General features: G+C 44.1%; 1 protein-coding gene across 2 annotated transcripts; it reads right to left on the bottom strand.

The window, feature by feature from the left end:
* Nucleotides 1-176: 176 nt before the first annotated feature.
* Nucleotides 177-23,843, bottom strand: LOC149325297 (sulfotransferase ssu-1-like). Of its 2 annotated transcripts, none has more exons than XM_089563113.1 (5): nucleotides 23,811-23,843; nucleotides 9,068-9,260; nucleotides 7,010-7,159; nucleotides 2,225-2,540; nucleotides 177-1,013 (listed from the first exon to the last, which is right to left on the bottom strand). In XM_089563113.1, the coding sequence occupies exons 2-5, from the start codon at nucleotides 9,250-9,252 to the stop codon at nucleotides 714-716; spliced, it is 951 nt and encodes a 316-aa protein (XP_089419239.1). In that variant the 5' UTR covers nucleotides 9,253-9,260; nucleotides 23,811-23,843; the 3' UTR covers nucleotides 177-713. The 2 variants fall into 2 exon arrangements, with proteins under 2 accessions (XP_089419239.1, XP_089419238.1); XM_089563112.1 differs by lacking the exon at nucleotides 23,811-23,843 and adding an exon at nucleotides 10,184-10,296.
* Between the last annotated feature and the right edge of the window lie 1,641 nt (nucleotides 23,844-25,484).

Raw genomic sequence — 25,484 nt, 5'->3', positions numbered from 1 at the left:
GCTCCTGCTAACTTTACTGATAGAATGTGTGGACCCTTTTATACGTAGGAGGGGATACCAAACGCTCAGCACACTCATTGCATGGTCGTTAAGGCGAGATGGATAGTTGCCGTTCACTTACGAGAAGGCCATCGTGACTGGAAAGAAATAACTTTACTTGCATGTCATTTCTGCCGGCTAATCAGGAAGTGCCAGGTAATCAATCAGTCTCTGTACATATCGCCTGGCAATGGAATATATATTTTTAGGCTTTTTGTTGTGTTAGCCTCGTTATTTATTACAATTCTTTACCGTGGTATTCGCTTTCTCGCACAACTGTCACGTCCACCATGCAATGTCTCATGGAGTGGACGGTAAAATCTAAGTAACATGTACATTCCAATGACTCCTGTGTGAAATGTCGGTTTTTCAATGAAGGCGTTTGATTTCATTAAATGTAAGTGTATCCCGAAATGCATTTTATTTTTCTTTCACATTCTTTCCTCTTTCGTTCATCTTTCCCACGACATTTGCCGTCTATTCAATATCTCATGTATTCTAAAGGATGAGCACGTCAAGTCTTAAGTATCAGGGCGTGAACAGGTCAAACACTGCGGCAAACTCGGACACGTCGCCTTTAGTCTGCTCCCTCGCATTTAACAAGCCCTTTCACAAAGCACTGCGTTGTTTGTGTCAGCAGGAAAGATAAAAACAGCATCACAAACGACAACTGTTCACACCACGCCGCCCAAGTCCTCCGTGCCCCAGATGTCGGCAATGATGTGGGCCGCACCCTTCTCCGCTATCCTCTCACGCATGCGCCTGAGGTGCTCGGCCGTGAAGAGGCTCTTCCAGTCGCCAATGACGCCCTTCCGCACCAGCGTCACCCGGCGCACCTTGCCCTCGCCGTCGCACAGAAGTCTGCTCATGGCGTCGTGAACGGCACCGTTGTCAGTCGCAGCCATTTCAGACTTGATCTGCTCGTTCACCTCCAGCAACTTTTTCATAAATGGAATGCTGCTCTTCTGCACGAGCTTCGTGAGAAAGGGCAAAGCAGAGCCTATAGTTACGCACGACATTTATGCAGCACTTCTTTGTTCAATCAGGAACAATATAAACGCGAACAAAAGAACCGAAATGCCCACACAATCAAAATGCAATCAGATTAGCTCCTGGAGACGAAATACAAGCCATATTAATCAATACTCCTGAAGACAGTCTTCGCACCTTCGCAGTGGATTAACCTGCGCAACTAAGCTCCCGTTTTCAGCTCGCCGCAAGTGTCTCGGCATCACAGCGAATGCAGAACACGGCGCCGAAGCGGAGACAGAACATGGAGACGAGCCTTTCCGCCTGCCCCTGGTGCCTAGGTGCTGCATTTCCGCGGAGCAGCGGACGCGTCAACAAGAGCGTCTTCCTAGTACCGTGGTCATGACCGTGGTGGTCGAAGGCATCGCGCGGTGCGATGAAAACAACGCTCTGTCCTGTAGCCCGAGCGCTCCACTAGCATTCGTCGCTACGTGTGGTAGAATCGAGAGCCCCGTACGCTGAACAATCAACACACCCGCGGTCTATGCGCGCTCTCGTGCGCAGCCGTGGCGCCATCCATCCGCGCGGCACGGACTCGGTTGTAAACAGTGAACTTGCAGTTTGCTGGTGGGGCGGCGCTGCGTACAGATGGCTATTAATCACTATGTTTGGCTGGGACGAGACCTTGCCGTGCACAGTCTTTAGAACGTGGTACATCGGTACTACAAAGCATTTCATACTCACCTCCACTCTCTATGATGGCAGAGAGAGTCTTTTTATTCACTGAGCTTCCTCCGGCTAAGATAATTCTCATTTTGCTATTGGTGTTTTAACGGTATTGTTTCAGTTATTGCTGCTAGTACAAAATATGCTGGATTTTTGCAATAGCTTCTGAACGAATTCTCGAAGCGTATGTCTGCTTCAATTATAATTTAGATGGCTACCATAGCAATGCAGTGTTACACTAAAAACTAAAGCAGGTGTCAGCTCAGAGTATGAAAGTGGCCATCGTAAACCTGCCGATTTTGACTGAGCTTCTCGTGTTTGGAGGCGAGCATCCCATCTCGGCACAAAATGTTAGCACGAAGATAACGATAGTGCACCCTAGAGCGGCTGCGGTCTTCCCTCACATGCTCTCACACTGCTTTTCAAACAGGCTCTACAGTTATTCTATTGAGCGTAATCTGAATGTTCCTATAGCTGCGGTCTCCGGTACCTTGTCGTAGACTCCCGCGTCGTTGAGGAGCATGTCCTCGTACTCGCTGCCCAAGAACCGGGCCACGCGGAGCACGGCGGATCGGAAGTCCCTCTTCAGCTGCTCGTAGGTGAGGAAGAGGACGTTGTCGTCGTGCCGGTGCTCGTACCACGACGACAGGTGGTCCAGGTAGTCGCCCCAGTCCGTCTCGCCGGCCACGAACAGGTCGAAGAAGTCGTCGAAGCTGCCCTCCTTGAACTTGTACGCCTCGATGGAGCGCGTGAAGTGGAAGAAGGAGACGCAGACGTCCAGGGGGTTACGCGCCAGATACACGTACCTGCACGCAGTGCAAAGAGGCAGGGGAGAAGCGCTAAGAGAACGCAGACTCTGCTGCCTAAGAGTGGAGTTGTAAATACTTAAAATTGTGTTTTTCATTTGTTATAGGCTGTACTGCCCACTTCAAGTGGGGGCTGGTTAAACAAAAGCCATGTCACTAAGTTAGCCCCCCTTGTAGCATCCAGCAGACGGTTAGGTGTGTAATAGTTTTGCCGATAATATTGCTTTCACGAAGCTTAATGCGAAATATGAACAACGAAAGATGTCAGCTCTCCCAAAATGCAGAAGTATTGCAGAATCTTTTGTCTTTCGTGATATGGTCAGTAAAATACTTAGTTGACGCCAATCTCAATCCTTATCGAGGAAGTTTTCAGGCATAGCGATGAGTGCAACAAAGCAATTATTCCTTTGTCGCTCAAGAGGAAGAAATGACAAATCAGCGCTTTCCCCGAAGACATGTGACATCAGTTTCTAACTCAAACCTCGAAGCTGTGACCTGTTTTTTCATGATGTCTGCCATGAAAGTCTTAATCGTCGAATGATTTCATTTTGCTCTTCAAACGGATATATTGAAGTTTGACGACTTGAAACAGCATAAAAGGCTTGTTTCAATTTACGTTAAGAAAGCCTGACCTGCATTTTTTAACCCATAAATCCGATAGATTTCGTGTATTTGTGAACGCATGAGACAGCCATCGTGATGACCCTTTCCAAATTTTAAGATGCTAAAATTTGGACTAGGCGCCGTATAAACATCTTGCCTCGCATCAGTGTCTTCATAAATGAATTTAATTTTTCGCACAGTAATTTTCTTCGCAACTGTGATGTTTTGTACACTCTATGCAATAATAAGTGGCCCATTCCTTTTTTTCAATGTCGATGAATTGGCCCTTGTTGTATGTCGTGGGGGCAGGCAAATCATCACAAAATATCGCCACAAGCGCTGAAGGCTTTAAACTCTTTCTTAACCGCCTTTAAAGTGTCATCGACAATCGGCCGGACGATTTTCTAACCCAGACAGCAATGTGTACCAAGCGTAGCAGCAAAAAAATTAAGCGAGGTTTAATCTTTTCGGGATTAACGACGACTGTTGCTCCCGGTGACTAAGTTGGGCCAGTGAAAAGGCTGACTGCTGGACGGAGACGCCCTCTACAAATTTCAAGGAGAAATTTTCAGCCGCAGTACCAATGAGTCGAACGACACTAATTTTAGACCCCATTATTCACTTGCTCCACGCTCTCTCTCCAGCGCTTTGTCTCGCCAGCACTGACGGTACGTTTCGTGCTTATTAAATGGTTGCCTTTACTAATCGAAATCATTCCGGGTACTCAAAAACTAAAAAATAATAATGACGGGTGGTTTAGCATTGCTGAGCACAAAATGTTGTCCGGAAGCATGGTGGGTCACCTAAATTTTGTGGGTGGGTCAGACTGATTCTGAGGGTGTCCCAGGTCGGTTTCGGACTTGGGTCAACTCAATTTTCAAATTTTCTGTTCCGGGGAATCCATATTTTGGAGGTGGGCTAAGCCCATTTCTGGAGGTGGACCAGTTCCATTTTGTGACTAGGCCAAGGCTGTCTCCCACCCGAGCACATCAATATTCCCTGGCAGTCAACTTTGGCCAAGGTCAATCTAAAGGGCAAATTTTTGGTGGTTCATGCCTTATTTCATGCCACCTCTCATTCCATTTCATGCCACCTCTCCATAACCCAGCACTCAATTTTCGTCGAATTTGGTCAAGGTCAGTCAAGGTGAAACTTTTGGTGGTCCATATTCAGGCATGGGGACGTAACACAGCGTTCAGTGTTCGCTGATTTTGACCAAGGCGACTGTATATCGTATCGCGACGTCTGCTCGTGGCTTGTCGCGTTAGCCATGCCCCGCTGCGCATGCGCCAGCGTCTCACCAAATGTATTTAACCCCGTGCGGACGCCAAGCACGGTTGTCGTTGGTTCTAGGCTGCTAGTGAGCTCCTCGCAATAAAGCGTCCCGTTCCCTGGCCGGCGTCTGGTTACCAGGTATCTGGTTACAATAGTGATTTAAAAGTCAAATTTCGGCTGCTTCATGACCTATATTGGCATTCACCATATCAGGGTGTAATGTATGCCATAATCGAATCCCCAACCTTCGGGGCTATGGCCAAATATCTTAACAGCTGTTATTACAGCTGCCGCAGATTGAGTCACGTGACATGCCAGGAGGCTTCAATGATCCCTCGGGTTTCTTTGAGAATGCAGCTAGAAGTGCTTTCGCATTATATACGAACAAAGTTTTTCCAAAAAAGAGTAATGTCGCTCCCTGTGCCGACGCCAAACATCTTGCTGCCAGACATACTTATTGGCACGAGCGCTTGGTAGCTTGGAATGTGAAGATATATATACAACACTTTTTCGCAGCGTACCTAGTGTCAGCTGCTTGAGAATGCCTTAAGGATATGCGCACTTTCCTTCGTTGCAGCAAGTTTGCGAATATGCACTCTCTATGAGCGAAGCGGTGCCTATCGGCTCATATCTGCCGCTGCTTGCCAGGAAAAAAAATAGGTAAGTGTTAAAATCTCAGCATTTACTTTTGACAGTGACTAATAGTTGAGGAATATCAATAAGTCCCCCAAAGTGCGACCCCTTTCCACTTTTCGGCAGTTTCCGCTTAGACTGTGCCAAACTCCTGCCAAAAGATTACAGACTATCTCGGCGCTGAGAGTACATGCAAGTATGAAATTCACTGTAGGAAAGGTGCACCTTATTCTGGGAAGACCTACAGATACTCATGCACACGAGTTTTGGGAAGCTTCACTCATGAGCCATTTTTTTTCCACTTCAGCTCTTCACGAGCGATACCGCGCCCGGCCTTAGTCACTTCTTACGCACGGTGACCCACGCGACCAGTGCTCGTCATGCGCCGAAAAAGAAGGGGTGGTGCCAGAACATATTACCTAGAACACTGGGATATTCGGTGCGGATGAACGCCGCTGTCACCGCCTCCGCCGATCACCACGCCGAACAAAAAACTAAAGCTGATCACTGACCCTGCTAATAGACGTCGACACAATACCTGTCCTATGTGTTCTAGGGTTCGGATGCAGAGCGTAATGACGGCAACTCGGGCGGCGCTGTCGCCTAACTTATCAAGTTCAACCAGAAGTGCGCTTGCGTCTCTCGGGCTGCACGGCAACAATCAACCTCCTTCGTGCCGCTTCATAGCTTCGCCAATAAGAGAACCACAAATACGCTGTTGCTGAAGCATGAGCTGCTCCGACGGCTGCGCAGCACCTAGCACCAGGCGGCCTTAAATCTTCGCCAAAGTTCGTTTAGGTTCGCTTCCGTGTTCCTTCCTCTTCATTCTGGCTTCAAGGTCACAAGCGGCGGGCCGACAGCAGGGGCAAAACGCATTTCTTGCTTAGAAGCGCTAACTAGCCAATGAAAACAACAGAAAGGCCGCTGTTGTCGTTGTTCATGTAATTCAAACCGGTAATCATGACAGTATGTTTGAAAACTTTCTGAGGAACCATTGGGAACAGTTTCCCTGTGCCACGCTACATACCATTGCAATAGTTGAAGCGACTTACTTTCCGGTAAAACTGAGGAACTGCTAAAATTAACCCCGCAGAAAGCGGTAAGCGCTAGTTTTATTTTGCTGGTATGTGGCCATGTAGCGCCGTAACTGTTTCAGCTCTGCGCAGCGAAGCTTCTGTATGTTTTCTTCTCCTATATTCAGCTCTTTAAACAAGCCATATTGCAAATATAGAGTTCCCTCAAGATGGTGTGTCAAGTGAGTAAACTCCTTTGAACTCTTCGTTGCAATGCGTTTCGTTATCTTCAGAGGAACGCTAGATTCCGTTAGTTTGGGGCCATTTGCTGAGAGCTGAGAGGCTAGTGGGCAGCGTGCAACTTTCCTCAGTGTCAGGTAAGAAGCTTGGAAGCAAAGAACGGTAAAGATGCTGGCCTACTTCATCGCGTTGTACGACTGTCCTAATTTCTTCACCTACAGTGTTTATTACTGTAGTTTAGCGTACCTCAATTTGTTGTGTTCATTTAATATCTACGCTTTTCAAGCAGTAGCAGCAACAGCTGCACTATTATGAGCAAGTCCTGCACTAACAGGACTTGCTGTACTTTATGTGTCTGTGTGTTCTCTTTTCTTGGGTCTACTGCGCTGTTTTTATGCAAATAATGTACCAACTAGCCCGGCTTATTCCTCTCTAGAGTTTATGAGAAGGAAATCACAAAATTCATAACATAGAAAAATCATAAAATCTTCACCGTTCTGTATCCGCGCTGTTCCTTTCTACTGCGTAAAAAAAGCTACCCCTCAACAGTCCATTTCTTAACGCATATCGTGCTAAGGTCGAGCCAGGAGAGAGAGAGAACAGATGTAGTGGTGCGCTATGTGATACGTCACGTGTAAGTTTTTAGCGGCTTGATAGCGGTTTTTGTAATGAGACCATTGAAATGGGATATCTGAATCCACCCACCTTGCTTTTGGGTTGATTGGTTGCCTGGAGTGGGCGAAATGCGTCTTCATAAATCGGGGTGGCGGCATATCCTCCAGAAGCGCTGTACCAATCAGCTCTGGATACGGTGTGCGCAAGTGGTAGTCGGCCGTGCCGGCGGCACTCTCGCCCCTGCGCCAGTAAAGCAGAAACCAGACTCGACGGGGAACTATATGGCCCCTGTCGACAGCACTAAGACGTAAAAAAATTGAAACTTTTTTTTTTTTTGCACTGTAAAAACCTCCCGAAGAGGTGTTCGAGACGGCGGGACCCCTTTACTTTTCATGATGCGCTTCTCGTAAAACCGCACTTTGGGTACAATTGTTGCTCCCGCAAGAGCAGAGCAAAAATCAGGAACAACGTTGCGAAGAAGACAGACATGATAGTCAGCGTAATACCGCTCATTTTCACGGCAGTCTAAAATGGATCCCTAGGGTTTGCGCGAAGTCCTAAATTTGCTTTATGTGAAGTCTGGAGAAAAGAGGATTTATTTATAGGGGAGTGGAGAATAGAACAATCGGCAGATACGCCAAAATGGACAAAATTGATCAACAGGTGGCAACAGCTCGAACTCAAGTCTCTTGGGAGGGCGACCTGCAATGTAATTTAAGGTAGAAAGCTAGGCTAGTTGGTGTTTGGATTGAGAGGACATAGATGACATGTTTATCTGTGTACTAAAGATTTGAAGTTCCTGTATCAGGAAGTGCCGTCACGCATGCGATTCGATTGTTGATTTTTTTTTTTGCTCCTGATTGTCACCTATAAATTTGTGGTTCTTTTCTAGAATGCAGTAAGTTGATGTGTAGCGCCTGTGTTGTCTTCGTCTGCCCTTGTCCCTGTTTTTTAGCGCTACTACTATGTCCTCTCAGACCTGCAATGGTGTTTGCACCATTTTGCTTAACTTGCAAATAATACTTTTATTTGTTTTCTTTGCTGCGAAGGTCAGTAGAGAAATACGCACATGTTGTCCTTTCTTTCTGGTGTTTTCGTCGTTGGGCCGCAGTGTTTTCAGTCTGCAAAGCTAATTTTAGTGTCTTTGAGGACAAGCAACATACCATTGCGATAGTATATTCAGTAATATTCTAAATTGATCAACACCACAAATTAAATAAATAAATTAAAAAAAAAACTCTGTGCCCCTTGGTTTCTGTGGCTGTTGGCTTCTGTCACATTGCTACTAACAGTAGTCACAGTGAATGGCCCCTAAGGCTAGCGCGGCATAAGTGGCCGTTGGACATCATATTACGCCGCAAGATATGAATCTCAGTATGTGCTGAGATCGAATCTATTAGTACATATAAGCTACACCCTGTTCATGCATGCTTTCAAATTTTTCGCCTTCCGATATTACCCATTGACACTGCCGCTCGTCGTTTCTTAAATTTTTTTTTCGCCTAAGTACCTTTTGCGGGCCTAAAGAAAGGCTTATTTCTGAGGCTGTCAACGCAGAGCACCAAGTGTAGTTTTTAAACAGGCATCTACGAAACTGAGTAGAAAGTGCGATGTGCTTCGCAGGGGTAAAATAAAAAAAAACGAAATTTGTAAAGAGAGTACTCAAGAGATATATACGAATATATACGCACTTAAGGCTAGAAACGTAGGAAAAATACTCATTACTTGTTGTCAAATCTACGTGCAGGGCCTGCTATTAAGCTTACCGTACTGTAAAACATTACGGGCTTGCCTTGGACGCCGTAGTAGAGGCCTCCGGAAAATTTCGAGAACCTGGTGTTTTTGTAGTGTGTACTGATAGCGTGTAATACAAGTGCGCCTAGCATTTCACCTCCATCAAAATGCAACCGGCACGACTGCGATCAATCCCGTGTATTTCGGGTTAGTAGCCGAACATCATAACCACTGAGCCACCACAGAGGCTTTCTTGAATGCCGGTGGAAGCAGAGGTGCTAGTTATTAAGCCTCCTTTTGAGGCCATTGTCGAACACCGTACAAAGAAAGCCTTCTGCAGGTGCCAGTCTGGAATACCAAAAAAAGAGGCATCTCTCCTTATCAACCAAACCGATTGTTTCGTAGTGGGGTTACCTGTGCAAGATAAGCTGTATGATCTGCTCTAGCCAGTTGTTGCCCACTTTGACGTAGGAGACCATGACGATGTCGCCATCTCGAGGCATGTACGACAGAGCCTGACGCACATTCTCGGCGGTGTAGCCCGTAGAGTACTTCAGTCCGTCGATGACGTGGTACACCGGCACGTGCTTGGGCCTCATCGCTGCACCTGCAGGTTTCAATGTGGATAGAATATCTTCAAGTAGGCTCTGCGTCATACCAGCATTCCATGCACTTTCGGGCCAAGCTACTGGAAAAGCGTGAACAAGGAAAACAGAAATCCTGGCCAGAGTTAACAAGAACACAACTTCTAAATGACGGATGGAAAAGTCATGGGTACACCTCGGAAGCGTTCGTAATAAAGTGCTGTGGAGTAATTTGCGCTCGTACGGTTCTTTACCGTGACCTCTGCCTTTCCTAAACGTTTGAAGCTTTTTTCACTTCCCATCGATAGAAGTGTTGCAGAAGTGGTCCTTACCGAACTCGCTGCTCTACGCTATGAAGGAGGACGCGACAGGCACTTATAGTAGAAGATAATATTTTCGGCGGTTAGAGAAGAATTTCAGTAATATTTCAGAACATAAATTTAAGAAAGAAACTGTAGTACAAAAAAGCAACAATTTCCGTAGTGTTGGATGACCTTTGCCATGACAGAAGTCGCTTGGTTCTCGAGGAACAAAATGTTTCCCCAGCTGTAAGGGAGCTAGCTGTGTGGCAACTACGGCATCCTCAAAGAAAACGAAAAAGAAATTTTCAAAAATGCTGGCATTCTGAGAGTAATTCTGTCAATAAGACAAGACCCCAGAAACGTTGTTCGGATAAAATAGAACCCACTAGCCGCAAAGCCACCGCCTTAGAATCCCGATTCATCACTGGAAATGAGGCAATAAACACCAGAGGTCTGAGAGGCTGAGAGAAAATTACGCATAAACACTTATTATCAGAAGCTTCAACGGGGAATAAATCTCAAATCGATAGCAAGGGAGGCAAAAAGCGCCTACAGATTGTAGATAGATCTCAAAGAACAGCACGCTGTATTCCAACGCCAAGTGATGCGAGACCCCGTGGAGCAACTACAATGGAAAACGCCACCTTGAGAGAAGTCGCACCACGCCGTCTACTACGAACTGTTCATCGTTGCAGCAAGCGGGATTGAGTGAGGAACACGCGACTTCATTGCTTGCTACTACCTCTAGCGGGGCACGAGTTTCTGGCAAGCGGCGTCAGGTTATGGCGTAGGCTGGGCCATGACACGAGGAACGACAGGGAGTGTTAGTGCGAGCTCGGTTCCGCGGTGAAGGACAGATAAAGACAAGAACCGCACGTGGAGAATACATCTAGAAATACTGAGTCAGAGAAATACATACCACAAGGCTAGAAGGCCGCCTAATAAACGATGCGATAAGACTCACTTTCGACACGGAGTGCTACCTCATCAAGAGAAGGATGATTACAGCCACCGATAACGCCTCCCATAGCGTCGCTTGCCACGGATTACAAGAAGGGAGGATAACGACTCTACTTGCTGCGACTTTATCTTAAATTCAGTTCAGTTTAGCTTCATTTAAGTTGTGTAAAATGGCAAAGGAAGTTGTAAACAAAGCCGTACACGCGAGTTGACAAAGCTCCCATATCCCAGTATGACTTTTCAATGCAACCCTATTCAGCTCCGTTGTAACTGGAACTATTTTCACGGCTTCTGATGGCGTTCATATGCCTGGTGTTTCACCTAGGATGTTCTGAAATTTTTAGTATAGGTTTTATGTTAGAACAGCGCATTTTCAGAATAGAGTTGGCAGCGGTGCCACCCATCCGAATGAGCTACAGGGTCTGTTCTGAAAGTAGTAGGACTGGTTTTTTCCTGGGCGAACGGGCGGGCCAGAGGCGGTCTATGCGTGCAGGATCGTTGAAGGGGGATGCTGGGAATCCTGGAGAAAATCGGCAGTCGGCTCTCGGCCGTTGAAGAGAGCAGGTCGCTTGTACTGTGAACCCCTGTCGAAACGTCTCGTCACGCAGAATCATGGAGCGTTTATGGATCAGCGATACGCGATCAAATTTTGTGTAAATATTGATAAAACGGCCAAAGAGAGTCGCGACATGATTAATGAGGCCTATGGTGACGCTGCCATCAATAGATCAAGTGTTTTTTGAGTGGCACAAGCGTTCCGAGAAGGTAAGGAAAGAGTGGAGGAAGACGACCGCTTCAGATGCCCTTCGACCAGCAAGACCAACGAAAATGTGTAGCGAGGGAAACATTTACTTAACAGTGGTCGTAGGATGAGTATCAGAATGATTGATAATGACTTGAGCATTCCTCAAACCCAATTTTTGAGATCGTGACAGGAGTGTGGTTTGCCGATTGGTGACGATGCCTACATAACCTGCAAAGAATGTTCTCATTCCTATCACTCGGGAAACTGCGCTGGTATCTCTGAGAAAACTTTAAAATCAAAAGGTGAAGCAACTCGAAGGCAGTGGCGTTGTCCGCAATGCCGAGGAGCTAAACAAAAAACCGTAGCCGATAACATGAACATCGTTGCGATAGCCGAGCTGCAAGCCGACGTAAAGAGCATGAAAGACGCAGTCAGTGCATTCGAGAAAAGCATGCAGTTGCTATCTGATAAGTACGACACAGTGTTGGCTAGAATGGCACAACAAGCAAAATGCATGAAGGTAGTCCAAGAGCGTGTTGAAACACTTGAAAAGAACGAGACCAGTGAAGAAATAAAAAGTATAAAGAAAGACGACGATGAACTGGAATGGCAAAACAGAAAGCTGTATCTCGAGATTCATGGCATACAGAAGACAGAACACGAAGATCTTCGTCTTAAAGTTAACACACTTGCTGCCTCGCTTGGCCTTCCCGAACTGAAAGACAGTGATGTCGTTGCAATGCATCGTCAGCCCTCAAAAGCGGATAAAACCCCAGGGGTAATTGTTCGCTTCGCCCAGCAATCTCTGAGGGAACAGTGGTTCGAAAAACGCAAGCAGCTAAAGGATGAGAATTCATCGACGTACATTCACGCAAACCTAACCAAACAAACACGTTCACTACTGTGGCTGACGAAGCAATGGTCGAAAGAAAAAAACTTCAAATTTGTTTGGCACAGCAGCGGCAAAATTCTTGTCAGGCGTATCGAAGGAGACTCGACTCTGATTGTGAGGTCAAAGGACGATTTGACAGCTATTGCTTAGGAGACAAAAACTTCGGCAGTCTGCGGTCTTTCTTTCATGTATACTATTCCTAGCGACTTAAGAAAGCACCTCGGAAAATAATATTTATCTGGCATCAAATTTATTCATATAAATGCACAATCAGCAAAAAGTAAGCCTGTACCATTACAAGTACTTTTTGGCCAGCTCGGCTTTCATTTTGATGTGATCATGCTCAGCGAAACATGGTATACAGACGAAGATGTTTTTACTCTGCCAGGCTACAACGTTTTTTACCTAAATCGTCCAACGCGGCGTGGAGGCGGTGCATCATTATTAGTGAAAACACATACAGATGCGACATTATCGAAGCCCTCATCCGTAGTGACACCGACTGTGAAGTACTATCTGTTTATTTGAACGGTTATCTTGTCTCGGTAGTTTACCGTCCTCCAAGCTCTAGTATTCCTAACTTCCTCAAGCACCTTGAGTATATTTTTGAGTGCAGCAGAAGTAATAAATTAAAAGTAGTCTGTGGCGGTGATATTAATATAGATATACTCGTAGATTCATCAATGGCAAATGAAACAAAATGGCTTTTCGAAAGTTTCGGCCTAATGAACGCTATTAGTATACCTACGAGGGTTACCGCTGAATATGCAACATTAATTGATATGCGTTGCAGAAGAACTTGCTTTGGGGCTAGTTGGTTCATGATTGTAGTTCAGAATGGCGCAAAAGACACACACACAGGAAAAAGGGGATGACACAAAGAGCGCTCTTTGTGTCATCCCCTTTTTTCCTGTGTGTGTGTCTTTTGCGCCATTCTGAACTACAATTAATTGATATCTTTCTTACTAGCTCAACCACCACAAATACAAAAGCTGGAGTATTGTCCTGTGATCTCAGTGACCACCTTCCAATATTCATGGCTATTCTGGATCACTGTGATGAATCTAAATCTCCAATGATCGTGCAAAGTATTTCACCTCAAAAGCTCGAAAGTTTTCGGGAGGAAATATTAAACTTGTCCTGGAGTAATGTATTTAGCACGGATGATCCTAATGATTCCTTTGACAGATTTCTTTCACTATTCACAGCAATATACGCAAAGCATTTTCCGAAGAAAGAATACAAAAAGTCACGAAAAATTAGAAAGTTGTGGATTAATAAACATCTTCTGAAGAAAATTAAAGTTAAGTACTCTATGTACGCTAAATTTCTTACAGAGCGTGATCCTGAGCTATTAAAAGAATTCAAACAGTACCGTAATCGACTTAACAAGGACATTAAGCGTACCAGGTCAGAATACTTTAATAATGTATTTATGACAGGTTCGGACTGAGCAGCAACATGGAAAAATATAAATACACTTTTCGGAACCGGAAAGTCCCAAATTCCAGTCACTGAGCTAAATATTGATGGAAAAATTGTAACTGGAAGGGAACTGGCGAGCACTTTCAATGACTACTTAGTCAATCTGCCTTTTTCATTAGTCGTTGATGACAATGCACACTACGTGACTAATAAGTGTGCGCAATCAATTTTCTTAAACCCTGTAACAGAATCTGAGGTTCAAACAGTAATTTTGAAACTAAAAAACACTACTTCTCTTGATGTTTTTGATATCCAAGTTCGACCAGTGAAATTTGTCGCGGACATTATTGCCAGACCTTTAACTTATATCTTTAATCTTTGTTTTAATGCTGGCATTTTTTTCTCGTGAGTTACAGATTTCTAGAGTCAATATCCTTTATAAGAAATGTGATAAGAACAACCTAGACAACTACCGGCCTATTTCAATATTGCCTATTTTCTCAAAGGTTTTAGAGAGTCTTCTTCTTTCTCGCCTCGCGTCATTTACAGACAAACACCGTTTATTATCCGACTCGCCATTTGGATTTAGAAAACATCGCTCAACAGAACTTGCCCTATTAAATCAAAAAGAATACATCCTAGAAAATTTTGAACAAAATAACTTTGTGTTAGGAATATTTGTGTATTTCAGTAACGCCTTTCATTCCTTAAATCGCAACTTACTTTTGAAAAAGTTAGAATTGTATGGTGTACGTGGTGTCGCACTTAATATGATGGAGTCTTACTTTGAGAACCGTAAACAGTAGGTATCTCTAAATAACTGGGTTTCGTCGACTAAAACAACATCATTTGGTGCACCACAAGGCAGTATTTTGGGGCCTTTTCTTTTTAACATTTTCATAAATGATATCACACAAATTGATCAGTCTGTAAGGTATATAATCTACGCTGATGATACCAGCTTATTTATGGCACATAGCGATATTGACTCTCTTTTCCACTGTGGCAACCAAGTTTTATCTAAGTAAACTGATTGGTCTTTTAGTAATGGACTAACCATTAATATTAAGAAAACAAAAGCTGCAGTTTTCAGATCAAAAGGTAATAAAGTGGAACAAGGCCATTATCTCTCCTTAAATGGAAAACCCATAGATATCGTGAGTAACTTCAAAACTCTAGGAATTATATTTTCCGAGCACATGCTGCGGGACTTGCAATTCGACTTCATAACAACTAAACTAGCTCGCACCACAGGTTTGCTTTATCGCCATCGCGACCTACTTCCATTTAACGTCAGACTTTTGCTATACCATACAGTTTTCATGTCGACTGTACGTTACTGTTTTCGCGTCTGGGAAAATAGTACATGTAAAAATATTGCTAAACTTGGTCGCGTTCAAAAGAAAATTGTAAGAATTATTACAAACTCACCTCCAATATGTTCATCTATTGCACTTCTTAAAGAACTTAACTTAGTAAACATGGAACACTATTATGATTTCTGTTTATGCAAGGCCCTAGTGAAAGATAAAAAACAAAGTAACTTCCTCTTGCAGTTAGCAAACATAGGTCACAACATTCACCCCTATCACACACGACACACAGAACTCTGGGAAGTTCCCTTATCACGAACGAACTATGGAATGCAAATGTTGTGTAATGTAATTCCAAGACTGTTAAATAATCTTAATAAAGGCCATACAATGCATGAGCATATTAGAAACCTTGACGTCCTGTACAGGTGATTTTATTTATGGTATATGAATTCTGATGAATGCAGTTGATGTGTATATGTTTGTGTGAAAGTGATGTGTATTACGTCGACATTTTTTTACGCGGCAATGGAAAATTGCCACCCTCTGGATTGTCAAATTTGCAAGTTATTACAGTATTTATAGAGTTGTCATGTGTTTTGATAATAATTGTTATCTAATTACTCTAATGGCTTTACAAAATATGTAATTTCCTTAATGTTTCGCGCATGTACTGTGTCTGCACTTGTCCATATGTAACAGGGGGTGTGAGCTTGTCAAGCTGCCCGTAAGGCAGCTTTTTTCTCTCGCCCCCTCATGTCCTTTCAGTACATGAAATAAATGAAATAAAATGAAATGAAATGAAACTTATCCATGAGGAAAGTGTGCGTGAAGTTGATGCCGTGAGTGTTGTCAGAGGAGCAAAAGGCCAACCGGAAAGCGATCTGCGAGGATCTTCTTCATCATGTCAATGAGGACCCCGATTTTTTGCCCAGCACAAGGCGGCAACGATTCCTCCGCCCCCCTACAGCCCCCCGACTTGGCCCCGCCAGACATTTTTCTATGCCCGAGAATAAAATCGACGCTCAAGGGGAGACATCACTGATCGGTAGAGGCGGTTCAACAGGCCGTGAAGAGGGAGCTAAACAGCATTCCGGTCCAGGCGTTCCTGGAGGCGTACGAAAACTGGAAAACTCATTGGCAGCAGCGTGCAGGTGCGGAAGGTTTCTACTTTGAAAAATTCTAATTGTTTGTACTATTCTAATTGTTTGTACTACAGGGTCTGGAAAAGGACCAAGATGCCCTGCTCGCAAAACTCAAGGATCAAGAAGTAAGGCTGATGCAAAATGAGCAGCATGCCAGGTGTTTCAACATAGAAATCAAAGGTGTACCAACGGAGCCAGCAGAAAACACCCTGGATATAACCAGAACACTTGCAGATGCACTTGATGTACCTTTCGAGGATTCTGATGTTGAAATTTGCCACCGGGTTAGGAAAAGTGGAAACGCTGATAGTCCTAATATTGTGGTGCAGTTCACACAGAGAGCCAAGCGCGACTGTTTCCTAGAGAAAGCAAGAAAAAAACGGCTGACAACAGAAGATATACAGTAAGAGTTGCAGCCCAGTACTCCGATTTACATCAATGAACACTTATCTCCTCCCATGAAACGCTTGTTTGGAGCGGTCAACAGCAAAAAGAAAGAACTCGGCTGGAAATATGCCTGGTATCGAAACGGCAAGATTTTCGCCCGGAAATCAGAAGGGAGTCTCATTGTCCCCATTTGCCATCTTGATGATTTGCAGAAAATGACTTAGGAACAACAAATGTGTTCATATTTTCTGGTGGCTCCTTATTTAAAATATGGGTTATCTGCTGTCCGAGGTAAGAGATTTTATATCAGATAAAAAACCAGCAATGACATTTTTTCATCAAAGTGTTCGATCGCTTGCACATAAGACAGATGAACTGACCATGTTAATACATAGCTTTAGGATACCGATTACAGTCATAATGTTAACCGAAACTTGGTTAACGCCTACATCACAATTGTTCTGGCTTTCTGGTTATCAGTCGTTCTTCTGTAGTCGACATGATAAGCGAGGGGGCGGTGTAGCGCTTTTGCTCAAAGATGATATTGTTGCTGAACCAGTCGACGATTTCACCGCTATAACTTCTGATTATGAGGTATTAACATCACAAAACCGTACAAACTTGTTCTCTGTTGTGTACAGACCACCATCAGGCGATGCCACCCGCTTTCTTGCTTTCGTTGAAAACCTTTTTAGTTATGCAATAGAAGAAAAAATAAATCTAGTTTTAGGAGGTGACGTCAATATAAACATGCTGTCATCTTCTCCGCTGCAAAAGCATTTCCAGACTCTAATTACAACTTGCGGTTTTTCGAATACAATTTCTACAGCAACACGCGTGACTGTTGACTGTGCCTCCTTATTGGATGTATTCATATCAAATATAAATATTCATTCGTTTAAGGCCGACGTTCTGTACACATCAGTGACCATCTAGGCATCATTTTACTAGTAAGTAAGATCAATCATATGATTAAAAAAACTAAGGAACCAGTTTATGTTCAGTCAATCACGCCATCAAATCACGCCATTGCTCAGCAAACTTGGGATAGCCTTTATTGCGCACAAGACAGTGACTCTGCATATTCCGCTTTTATTAATATTTTTAAACCATTATATGATACACACTTTCCACGCAAAAAAATTACAAGGCCATCGAAAGCGCGGAAACCTTGGCTGACCCCTGAGCTTCTTGACATGATTAAACAAAAACATTTTTTATATGCCAAATTTGTGAAATCTAGGGATGAAGCCTTACTTAAGAAGTTTAAGAAATACAGAAACAGTTTAACAAAAAAACTTAGAGCTTCCAAAGATGCTTATTTTTTAGCAATATTTAGTGACCCTGCTAACCAGCGAAGTGATGTACTTTGGCGCAAATTGAATGCTTTGTTACAGCCTAGCTCCTACTCAGCTATTCCTGATATATTGTAACATGATGGGCAGCAAATTTCTGGAGATGCAGTACCAGACGCATTTAATGAAGTTTTTTACTCAAGCACCACAGCAGGACATAGAACACAGCCTCACTAACTACGCTCAGTTTCTTCCAGTAAACAGGAATGGAGCATCGCTTTTCCTTGCTCCCACTACCTCTCTTGAAGTTTTTTCATGTATCAGAGCTACAAGCAATAGCAAGTCACTAGATGCCGATGGTATCCAGATTCGCCCTCTAAAGTTTGTGCTCGATATTATAAGCCCTATTCTTGCCCATGTTTATAACATAATATTATCAACAGGTACCTTTCCTAAGAGGATGCAAATCACCCGCGTTGTTCCCGTCTTCAAGCGCGGTGATAAAACTGCACTGAATAATAATCGGCCTATATCAATAGTTCCAGTATTTTCTAAGGGCATTGAGAAGATAATGCATGAGCGATTACTCTCATTCTTCAACCGCCACCATTTGATTGCAGACTTTCAACATGGTTTTAGAAAACATCGCTCTACGGAAACAGCCCTCCTGAGCCAAAAAGAAATAATTTTAGACGCGTTCAGGTGTAAGCATATGGCATTAGGCATATATATATATATATATATATATAGACTTCTCTAAGGCTTTTTATTTAATTAATCATTCCATCCTTCTTAACAAATTAGAAATGTCTGGTGTGCGTGGAATCGCCCACTCGCTTTTGTCATCTTATCTGTCCCACAGGTCACAGTTTGTAGATGCCAATAACACAATCTCTTCACGGAAGGCAGTTACCACTGGTGTGCCGCAAGGAAGCATTTTAGGCCCACTTTTATTCTTAATTTACATAAATGACGTTGCAAGCTGCACAGATAATGCTACATTCGTTTCGTATGCCGATGACACAACCATTTTTATTACAGGCAACGTGGAAACAGATTTAGAAATAAAGGCTAATAAGACGCTGTCTGACTTAGAACGCTGGTCCGCGATAAACGGCTTAAAAATCAACTCGAAGAAAACAAAAGTAGTCTTGTACACGCCTAGAGGTAAGATGTTGACAACTAATATGAATTTGTGTCTGGGCAGTGAGCAGTTAGAGATAGTGGACTCCGTTAACATCCTTGGGGTGCATTTTTCAAAGCACCTTACCTGGGATGAGCATGCTGATCACCTACAATCAAAATTGTCATCTGCCATTGGTGTCATTGCTCGTCTGCGTCGCATTCTCCCGACCAAGGTAAAATTAATGTTGTACAATGCACTGGTGGTATCTGTCATGCAGTATTGCATCGTGGTGTGGGGCACAACTGGCATGACAAACTTGCAGAAACTACATTTGTTACAAAAAAGAGCTGTACGTTACATAGCTGATGTCCATTATACATACTCCACAGGACCACGTTTTCGAAAATATGAAATTCTTCCTGTGTTTTGTTTTATAATTACAGGTTGATGTTGTGCTACAAAGGTTTCGTAAAGTTTGGCATTGATTATATAATTCATCTGGCAAAACTACATGAAAACATAAATATTCGTCAGACCCGACATAAAGAAATGTGGTTTGTACACACCCCGAGAACCTCCTATGATGAACAATCTCTATCTTATACATTACCTTCACTGTTAAACTTACTAGACCGACAAAATTTTGATCCCTCCAGAAACCGAAACTGTCGCATTAAACGTTTTTGTCAACTTATTCATTTGCAAGACTAAACCATGCCTTCCTATTCGCCTAATTTTGTTCACCACTGTTGCCTATGTGTGTTGATTTATCTGTATTACCTTTTGATGCTTCTCCGATTGATTGCCGACTTGTTTCATTCTGTATTACCCGTTGCTTTGTGATATTTTTTCATTTTTGTGTAAGACTGGCCGTCATCCTGCTGTCATGCCAACTAACAAGGGGTCGGGACCTCGTCAAGCTGTTCGAGCTTTTAGTCCCGTACTTTTACTTTTCTAAGGAAATAAAATGAATAAATGATTGATTGATTGATTCTCATGAGTAAATGTTATTTAAAAAAAAGAGTCCTACTACCTTCAGAACAGACCCTGTATGTGCTTAGTAGACTGGTTAACTAATATGGGATTGTTAACCTTTTAACTATTATCGTTAGCCTCCTTATTTATTGAAAGTCGTGTAGCCCACACTAAGTAACAGCCTTATCAGTGTTTTGAATTCTGAAAACGCACTTGCCCTCGGGGCTGTGGCCAAACAAATTTTGGCTACATCGCGCCAAAACTCATGCGCTTTCAGAAACCTTGCAAGTAAAGCAACTCCTCCAGCACACGTACCTCGTTTAAATATCCAGAATTTGTTCGGTCACCGCCATAAGGCTAACTGCGCTTTCGAAATTCTAAAAAGTCATAGGGATATTACTTATGGTGGCCAACATGCCACATATAAAAATAAGGCGACTAAAAGTAACAGGTAAAAAGTTACCTATTGAATATTAGTTGACCAGCCTAACAGCGGGCAGGACTTAGCTGTAATCTTACGCTGTGCAGCCCTGATTAGGCTGTGCCCGAAAAATCGCGGTTATAGCTAGAAAAGTCGATATTTAAAAACGACAGAACGCCTTATATCAAAAACCCGCTACGGGCCCCTTTTAAATATACAATCAACGCAATATGCTCTGGCGCTCTGGTCTTCGATGGCCCGTAAATATAGATAAATCGGTTATGTGTACGTGAGTGGTACACAGTCTGCCTTGCGACTGGATAAGGCGAGACGTTCAGAGTTGCTGTTGAACCGACCTGATAACGCACTATTATTCTATACGTAAATGAACCTGGGCACGCAATGTGGGCAGAAATTCTTGCCCTTATCATCTAAATTTGTACCAACGGTGATAAGCACAAAAAGCAGTCTCGAAACACTTGAGCGAGTGGTGAAAATGGCATTTCACTGTATATACTCACTATTTATCAAATTAAGAAAAGTAGCACATATAAAAAATATTGCATTGCTAAAACTGCGTTGAGCAGGAAGTGAGCAGGAAAGCGTCTTAAATCCGTCAGCAAATAATTTTTAGGAGAGTAAATGCCGTCAACTCAGGAGTTGATAAGAAACTCGTTCCATTCGCACATTATCATGCAGTCTTTTCAGCATACCGTCATCCTTTCATGCCAGGTATAAAAGTAAAGCTAAAATCTGCAGGAACAGGCTGTCAAGAGAAAGCATCCCTGCAGAAAACCGCTGTTGATTCATACTCCATATAGCAGTTCACTCTGCAGGTAACTGCTAATGCCATTTAAGTTGAGTGATTGTATATGACATGATGAGACATCAGAAGGCATCCTTAAGTGTTAAACTTTCAAGTGGAAGGTTTCCGAGTGATACTCAAAAAATTATTAGCATCACAAATAATATCAATGATCACATGAATGTCCCATAGGAAACTGATCCTTGAAATACTTCCTAAGCCGCCACGGTGGCTCACTGCTTATGGTGCTCGGCTGCTGACCCGAAAGACGCGGGTTTATCCCGGCTGCGACGGTCGAATTTCGATGGAGGTGAAATTCTAGAGGCCCGTGTACTGTGCGATGTCAGTGCACGTTGAAGAACCCTAGGCGGTCGAAATTGTTCGGAGCCCTTCACTACGGCCTCCCTCATAGCCTGAGTCGCTTTGGGACGTTAACCCCCCCAAACTAACTAACCAAATCCTTCCTGCAACCCTTGTAGTAAAAGGAAAATTTATTTTGATTCCAGTTTAGAGTTGTGCATAAGGATGATTTTTAACTTTCCACTTACCAGCTGCCCTTATATACTGATTGCATACGTACTTTGAAGGGCGTCAATTATAATTTTTTTGTAATTCAAGATTAGTGCTGAAAGATAACTGAGGCCGACAGTAGTGCCCCGAACAATGCTCGTTAGAAGAACTGTTCCAGCCAAGAAGAAAATTACAGGGGAAGTACGCACCACACGAGGCTGTTTTCTTTTTCATTCCAGTATGCAATTTGAAAATTTTCAGGAATGGCAAGAGCGGAGACGACAGTGGGATACTCCCTAGTGGAGAGAAATGTAGTGAATTTCCACAGTGAAACAGCAAAAATTAAAAACGCTGACTAAAACCCAGAATGCTGAATAAAAACAAAGGATAAAACGGAACTTTGCAGTTGAGTGTACGTTACAGAGCGTCCACCATAAAAGTGCTAATATAAAAACAAGAAAAGAACAAAGCTACATTGTTAACTTAAAAAAGGTTGCAAGCAAAGAACACATACGTTTGCCTAATAGGAGGTATTCACTGAGACCGCGCTACCAGACGGCGCGAGCGTCGTCGCGGCAAGCGCGCCATGTTTGCGGTCGTTTCAGGCCAGCTCGCGCAGTGTCACGGTGCGCCGTGAGGTGCCCGGCCTGAACTGCTAGTGATGCATAACATATTTGTACGTTGTTGAATGCGTCAGTGACCACTTATCTTTGTGGAGCGCGTATTGTGCATGAAGTTTGCAGCCGAATTCTTCTGCGCCGTGATATAACCGAGCTGCCTCAACTCGGCAGCAAAACTGGCTGGTTGCGCTGCTCGCAAGAATGTACACGACTGGCAGCTTTTAATATCAGTTGACAACGGTCAGCTATTCATGCAGGGCACATCGTGGATAAACGGCACAATTAATTACCGAAATTCCAAAACTGCCGCCGCAGAAGTTGATAATTCAAGCGCCTGTAGTCCGCGAACTGCTGACGCTTCTCAGACGGTCTTTCAGCAGAAAGGCAAAGCGTCATAGCTGCCTTATTTACACGACAGAACGGTCAGACAAAAATACTGTCATGCGCTCGCAGCACGAATGGCAGACACAGCGAGAATATTTTGCAGTTTTGATTGTAGCTACGTATCGCTGCTTCGTATGCACCAGACGTCTAGCGCTTTCGCAGCAACGCAGTGTGCAGCCATTCCGCTAGATTCAGTAGTAACACGTCACTTTCAGCCGATAGAGATGACAAGTTAAGCTGCAGCTAAGTGAACAGACCCTTCGAATTACTCACCTCTTCAAAAACGGCACTTCGGCCGCCGGCACCCTCAGCACGGCTCTTGGACTCACCCGCTTGTCAAGTAATTGCACCCTCTCATAGGTTTATATCCTTTAATTCCTTGGCCTGCCAGCAAACTTAAGCCGTGCACAAGGTGGGCCTCTATACCGGTGAATTCAACGCGCGGCAGCAGTCCTGTACGTCTCACACTGCGCCGGCGCCTCCGCTTTCTTACGGGCCGACCCTTTCACAAAGTGGAACCTTTTGAGCGCGGCCGCTCTTTTCTGCTTCGCGCAGTTCCCGGAACACCCTCTCAGTAACGCGGTGTTACGGGCCGGACAGTAATTATCTAATTATCTATGGCGAGACGCGAAATACACTCACATTTTACACATCACCGGCTATTTAACGCTGCGGCTGGCTGCGGCGGCCGCGCGCGCGACCACCAACATGGCGAATGCCGCGCCGGCCGCTAGCGCCCCTCGCGGATGACGTCATGTGAATACCTCCTATAATATTGCAAGCTTATAAGAATGAGCGGCTGATTAGCGCTGCCGCGTGGTTTTAGGCCGATGCGATTGAACACGCAACAGCCTTTGCAATAGCACACATATAGTCTTTCATTTCTGTGCATTGTATTTCTCGCGCTAAAACTTTAAGATGAACTTTTGGAATAGCCGATTGCACCTGCTTGAAAGGCTAGGAGCGGAATGGTTCTTCCGTATTGACGTAAGGCACAGTTACTTCTTTCTGAGAATTTATTTGTCTCAATATCGCTGTATCAGCGAGCTTCGTTACCCGTCTAGTTGGCGTTGTACGCTTAATCGAACAAAAAAGGCCCAACATCGACGAAGCAAAGAACAGTACAACATGATTTTGTTCACAGCGCAACAAGAACGGGAAACACGAAAGACGAAAGAGTAACACAAACAAGCGCTGTTACTCTTTCGTCTTTCGTCTTTCGTCTTTCCCGTTCTTCTTGCGCTGTGAACAAAATCGTGAATACTTACCAACTCGCCCAAATTTCTGTCTTGCTGAGCCGTACAACCGACATATGTAAGCAAAAACACCAGTAAAATTACCGGTAATGTGTAAAGAAGCCAACAAGGCTCAAGGAAAAGCGACAGCAGTAGGACAAACATCCACGTTGAGCCCATTATCTTGGATGTTGTAAACCGAATTACCTCAGAATACACCAAGGAACAAACGCGCGTGTCTAATCTCAGCAGCTCCGCTTAGGCTTGAATGAGGGCTGTCTAACGGGGGTATCGTATAAATTCCGCTGAGCTCCAAGTGGTGCTCATCGCCGCTTTTTATTGCCCTTGAAGGACGCCCCCACGAATTATGCAGAAATCCGCATTTCGCTGATAACTCCCCGGCCGTGAATACCATAACAATAAAAAAAAAAATAGGTCATTCTTCGTTGTGTCAGTATACGGACGTTGTGTGGGCTCCGTGCTGCAAAGGACCGATCTTTATGCTCAGCTGCAGAATGGCAGTTTGTAGTTTTTAGCTTTGAAATGTACAGTCGGGGTCAAAAGTGTCTGAACATGGATGGATGGAAGATAGGAGCGTCCCTTTGAAATGAATGGGGTGGTGGCAGTTACCACCATGCTCGGCTTTTTCTTTAAATTTTTGCTTAGCTGTGCTGTAAATTTTAATTAGAATTCGCTATCTTCTTTCAATACGTTTTCCAACGCTTGTAACCTCATGTCAGCTCTATCATTTTCAGCTACCAATCCTCCAATCGCTTTTTGCTAATTTCGGCCCCAGATTTATTTACTTCACCATTGTTATCTCTAAACCCTAGGGCCTCAGGAAGAGTGCCTGCCCCTGCATTGACATCCGGATGGATACCATCACATTTGAGTATGAGGTGTTCAATTATTTCTACAGATCTACCACACACAGCACATTTGTTATCATGTTCGTTAAATTTCCTTTTGTAGCGGCGCATTCTAAGACAGCCTAACCCAGCGGTGCATGCGGGCGCCGCCTGACGGTGCGCTCCCAATGCCGAGTCTGGTGCATTGCACTGGTCTCGACACCCAGAGGGGCACAGTTCGTAACTTGGAAGTGGGGTCAGAGGCATTTGACTTCGTTCCACATTACATAGAATAGGATTTTTTTTTCCATTGTAACAGTCGTTTATATATGACGACGATGAAACACAGTCCGTTATCGATCATGCTGAGCAGGGTCTCGTTCTCAGCGATGGCAGTTCGGCTACGGGAATGCCCATCTTCTGCTTCACAACACGACCTTTTTCGATTGAATTCCTTCTACGCACTGCGCATTTTCCGGCTCGTTAGAGTAAGCTCGTACATGAGCTCGACTGCGAGCAACGAAACCGGGTTGTCTGTATGGATGTTAGGTGTCCGTCCCGAACTACGGCGCACGGGATGAACGCACACTCCCAATGCATACATGCGCGGCCGCGAAAAATACTGCCCGCGCTCGTATCCCCCAAGGCGTCTGACATACTAGTATCCCATTCTTAACGCTTTTCATAGCCCATCCAGCTGGGCGTTGGCAGCCAGATATTTCAGCGCAGCTGCTCGCCGTCAAGGCAAATGAATTTACAGGCCGAGTGCAGTAGATTACATCTAGGAGATTAAGTCCAGGTATTTCCTTCAAAGTGTTTTGTGCTCAAGAAAACTTAAACACCCTCCAGATCGACTTGA

Source organism: Amblyomma mixtum, chromosome 10 (assembly GCF_055824585.1).
Source record: "Amblyomma mixtum isolate Tamu chromosome 10, ASM5582458v1, whole genome shotgun sequence".
In the NCBI taxonomy this organism is placed as follows: domain Eukaryota; kingdom Metazoa; phylum Arthropoda; class Arachnida; order Ixodida; family Ixodidae; genus Amblyomma; species Amblyomma mixtum.
The sequence above is the reverse complement of the archived record's forward strand: the minus strand, read 5'-3'. Positions and strand labels throughout refer to the sequence as shown.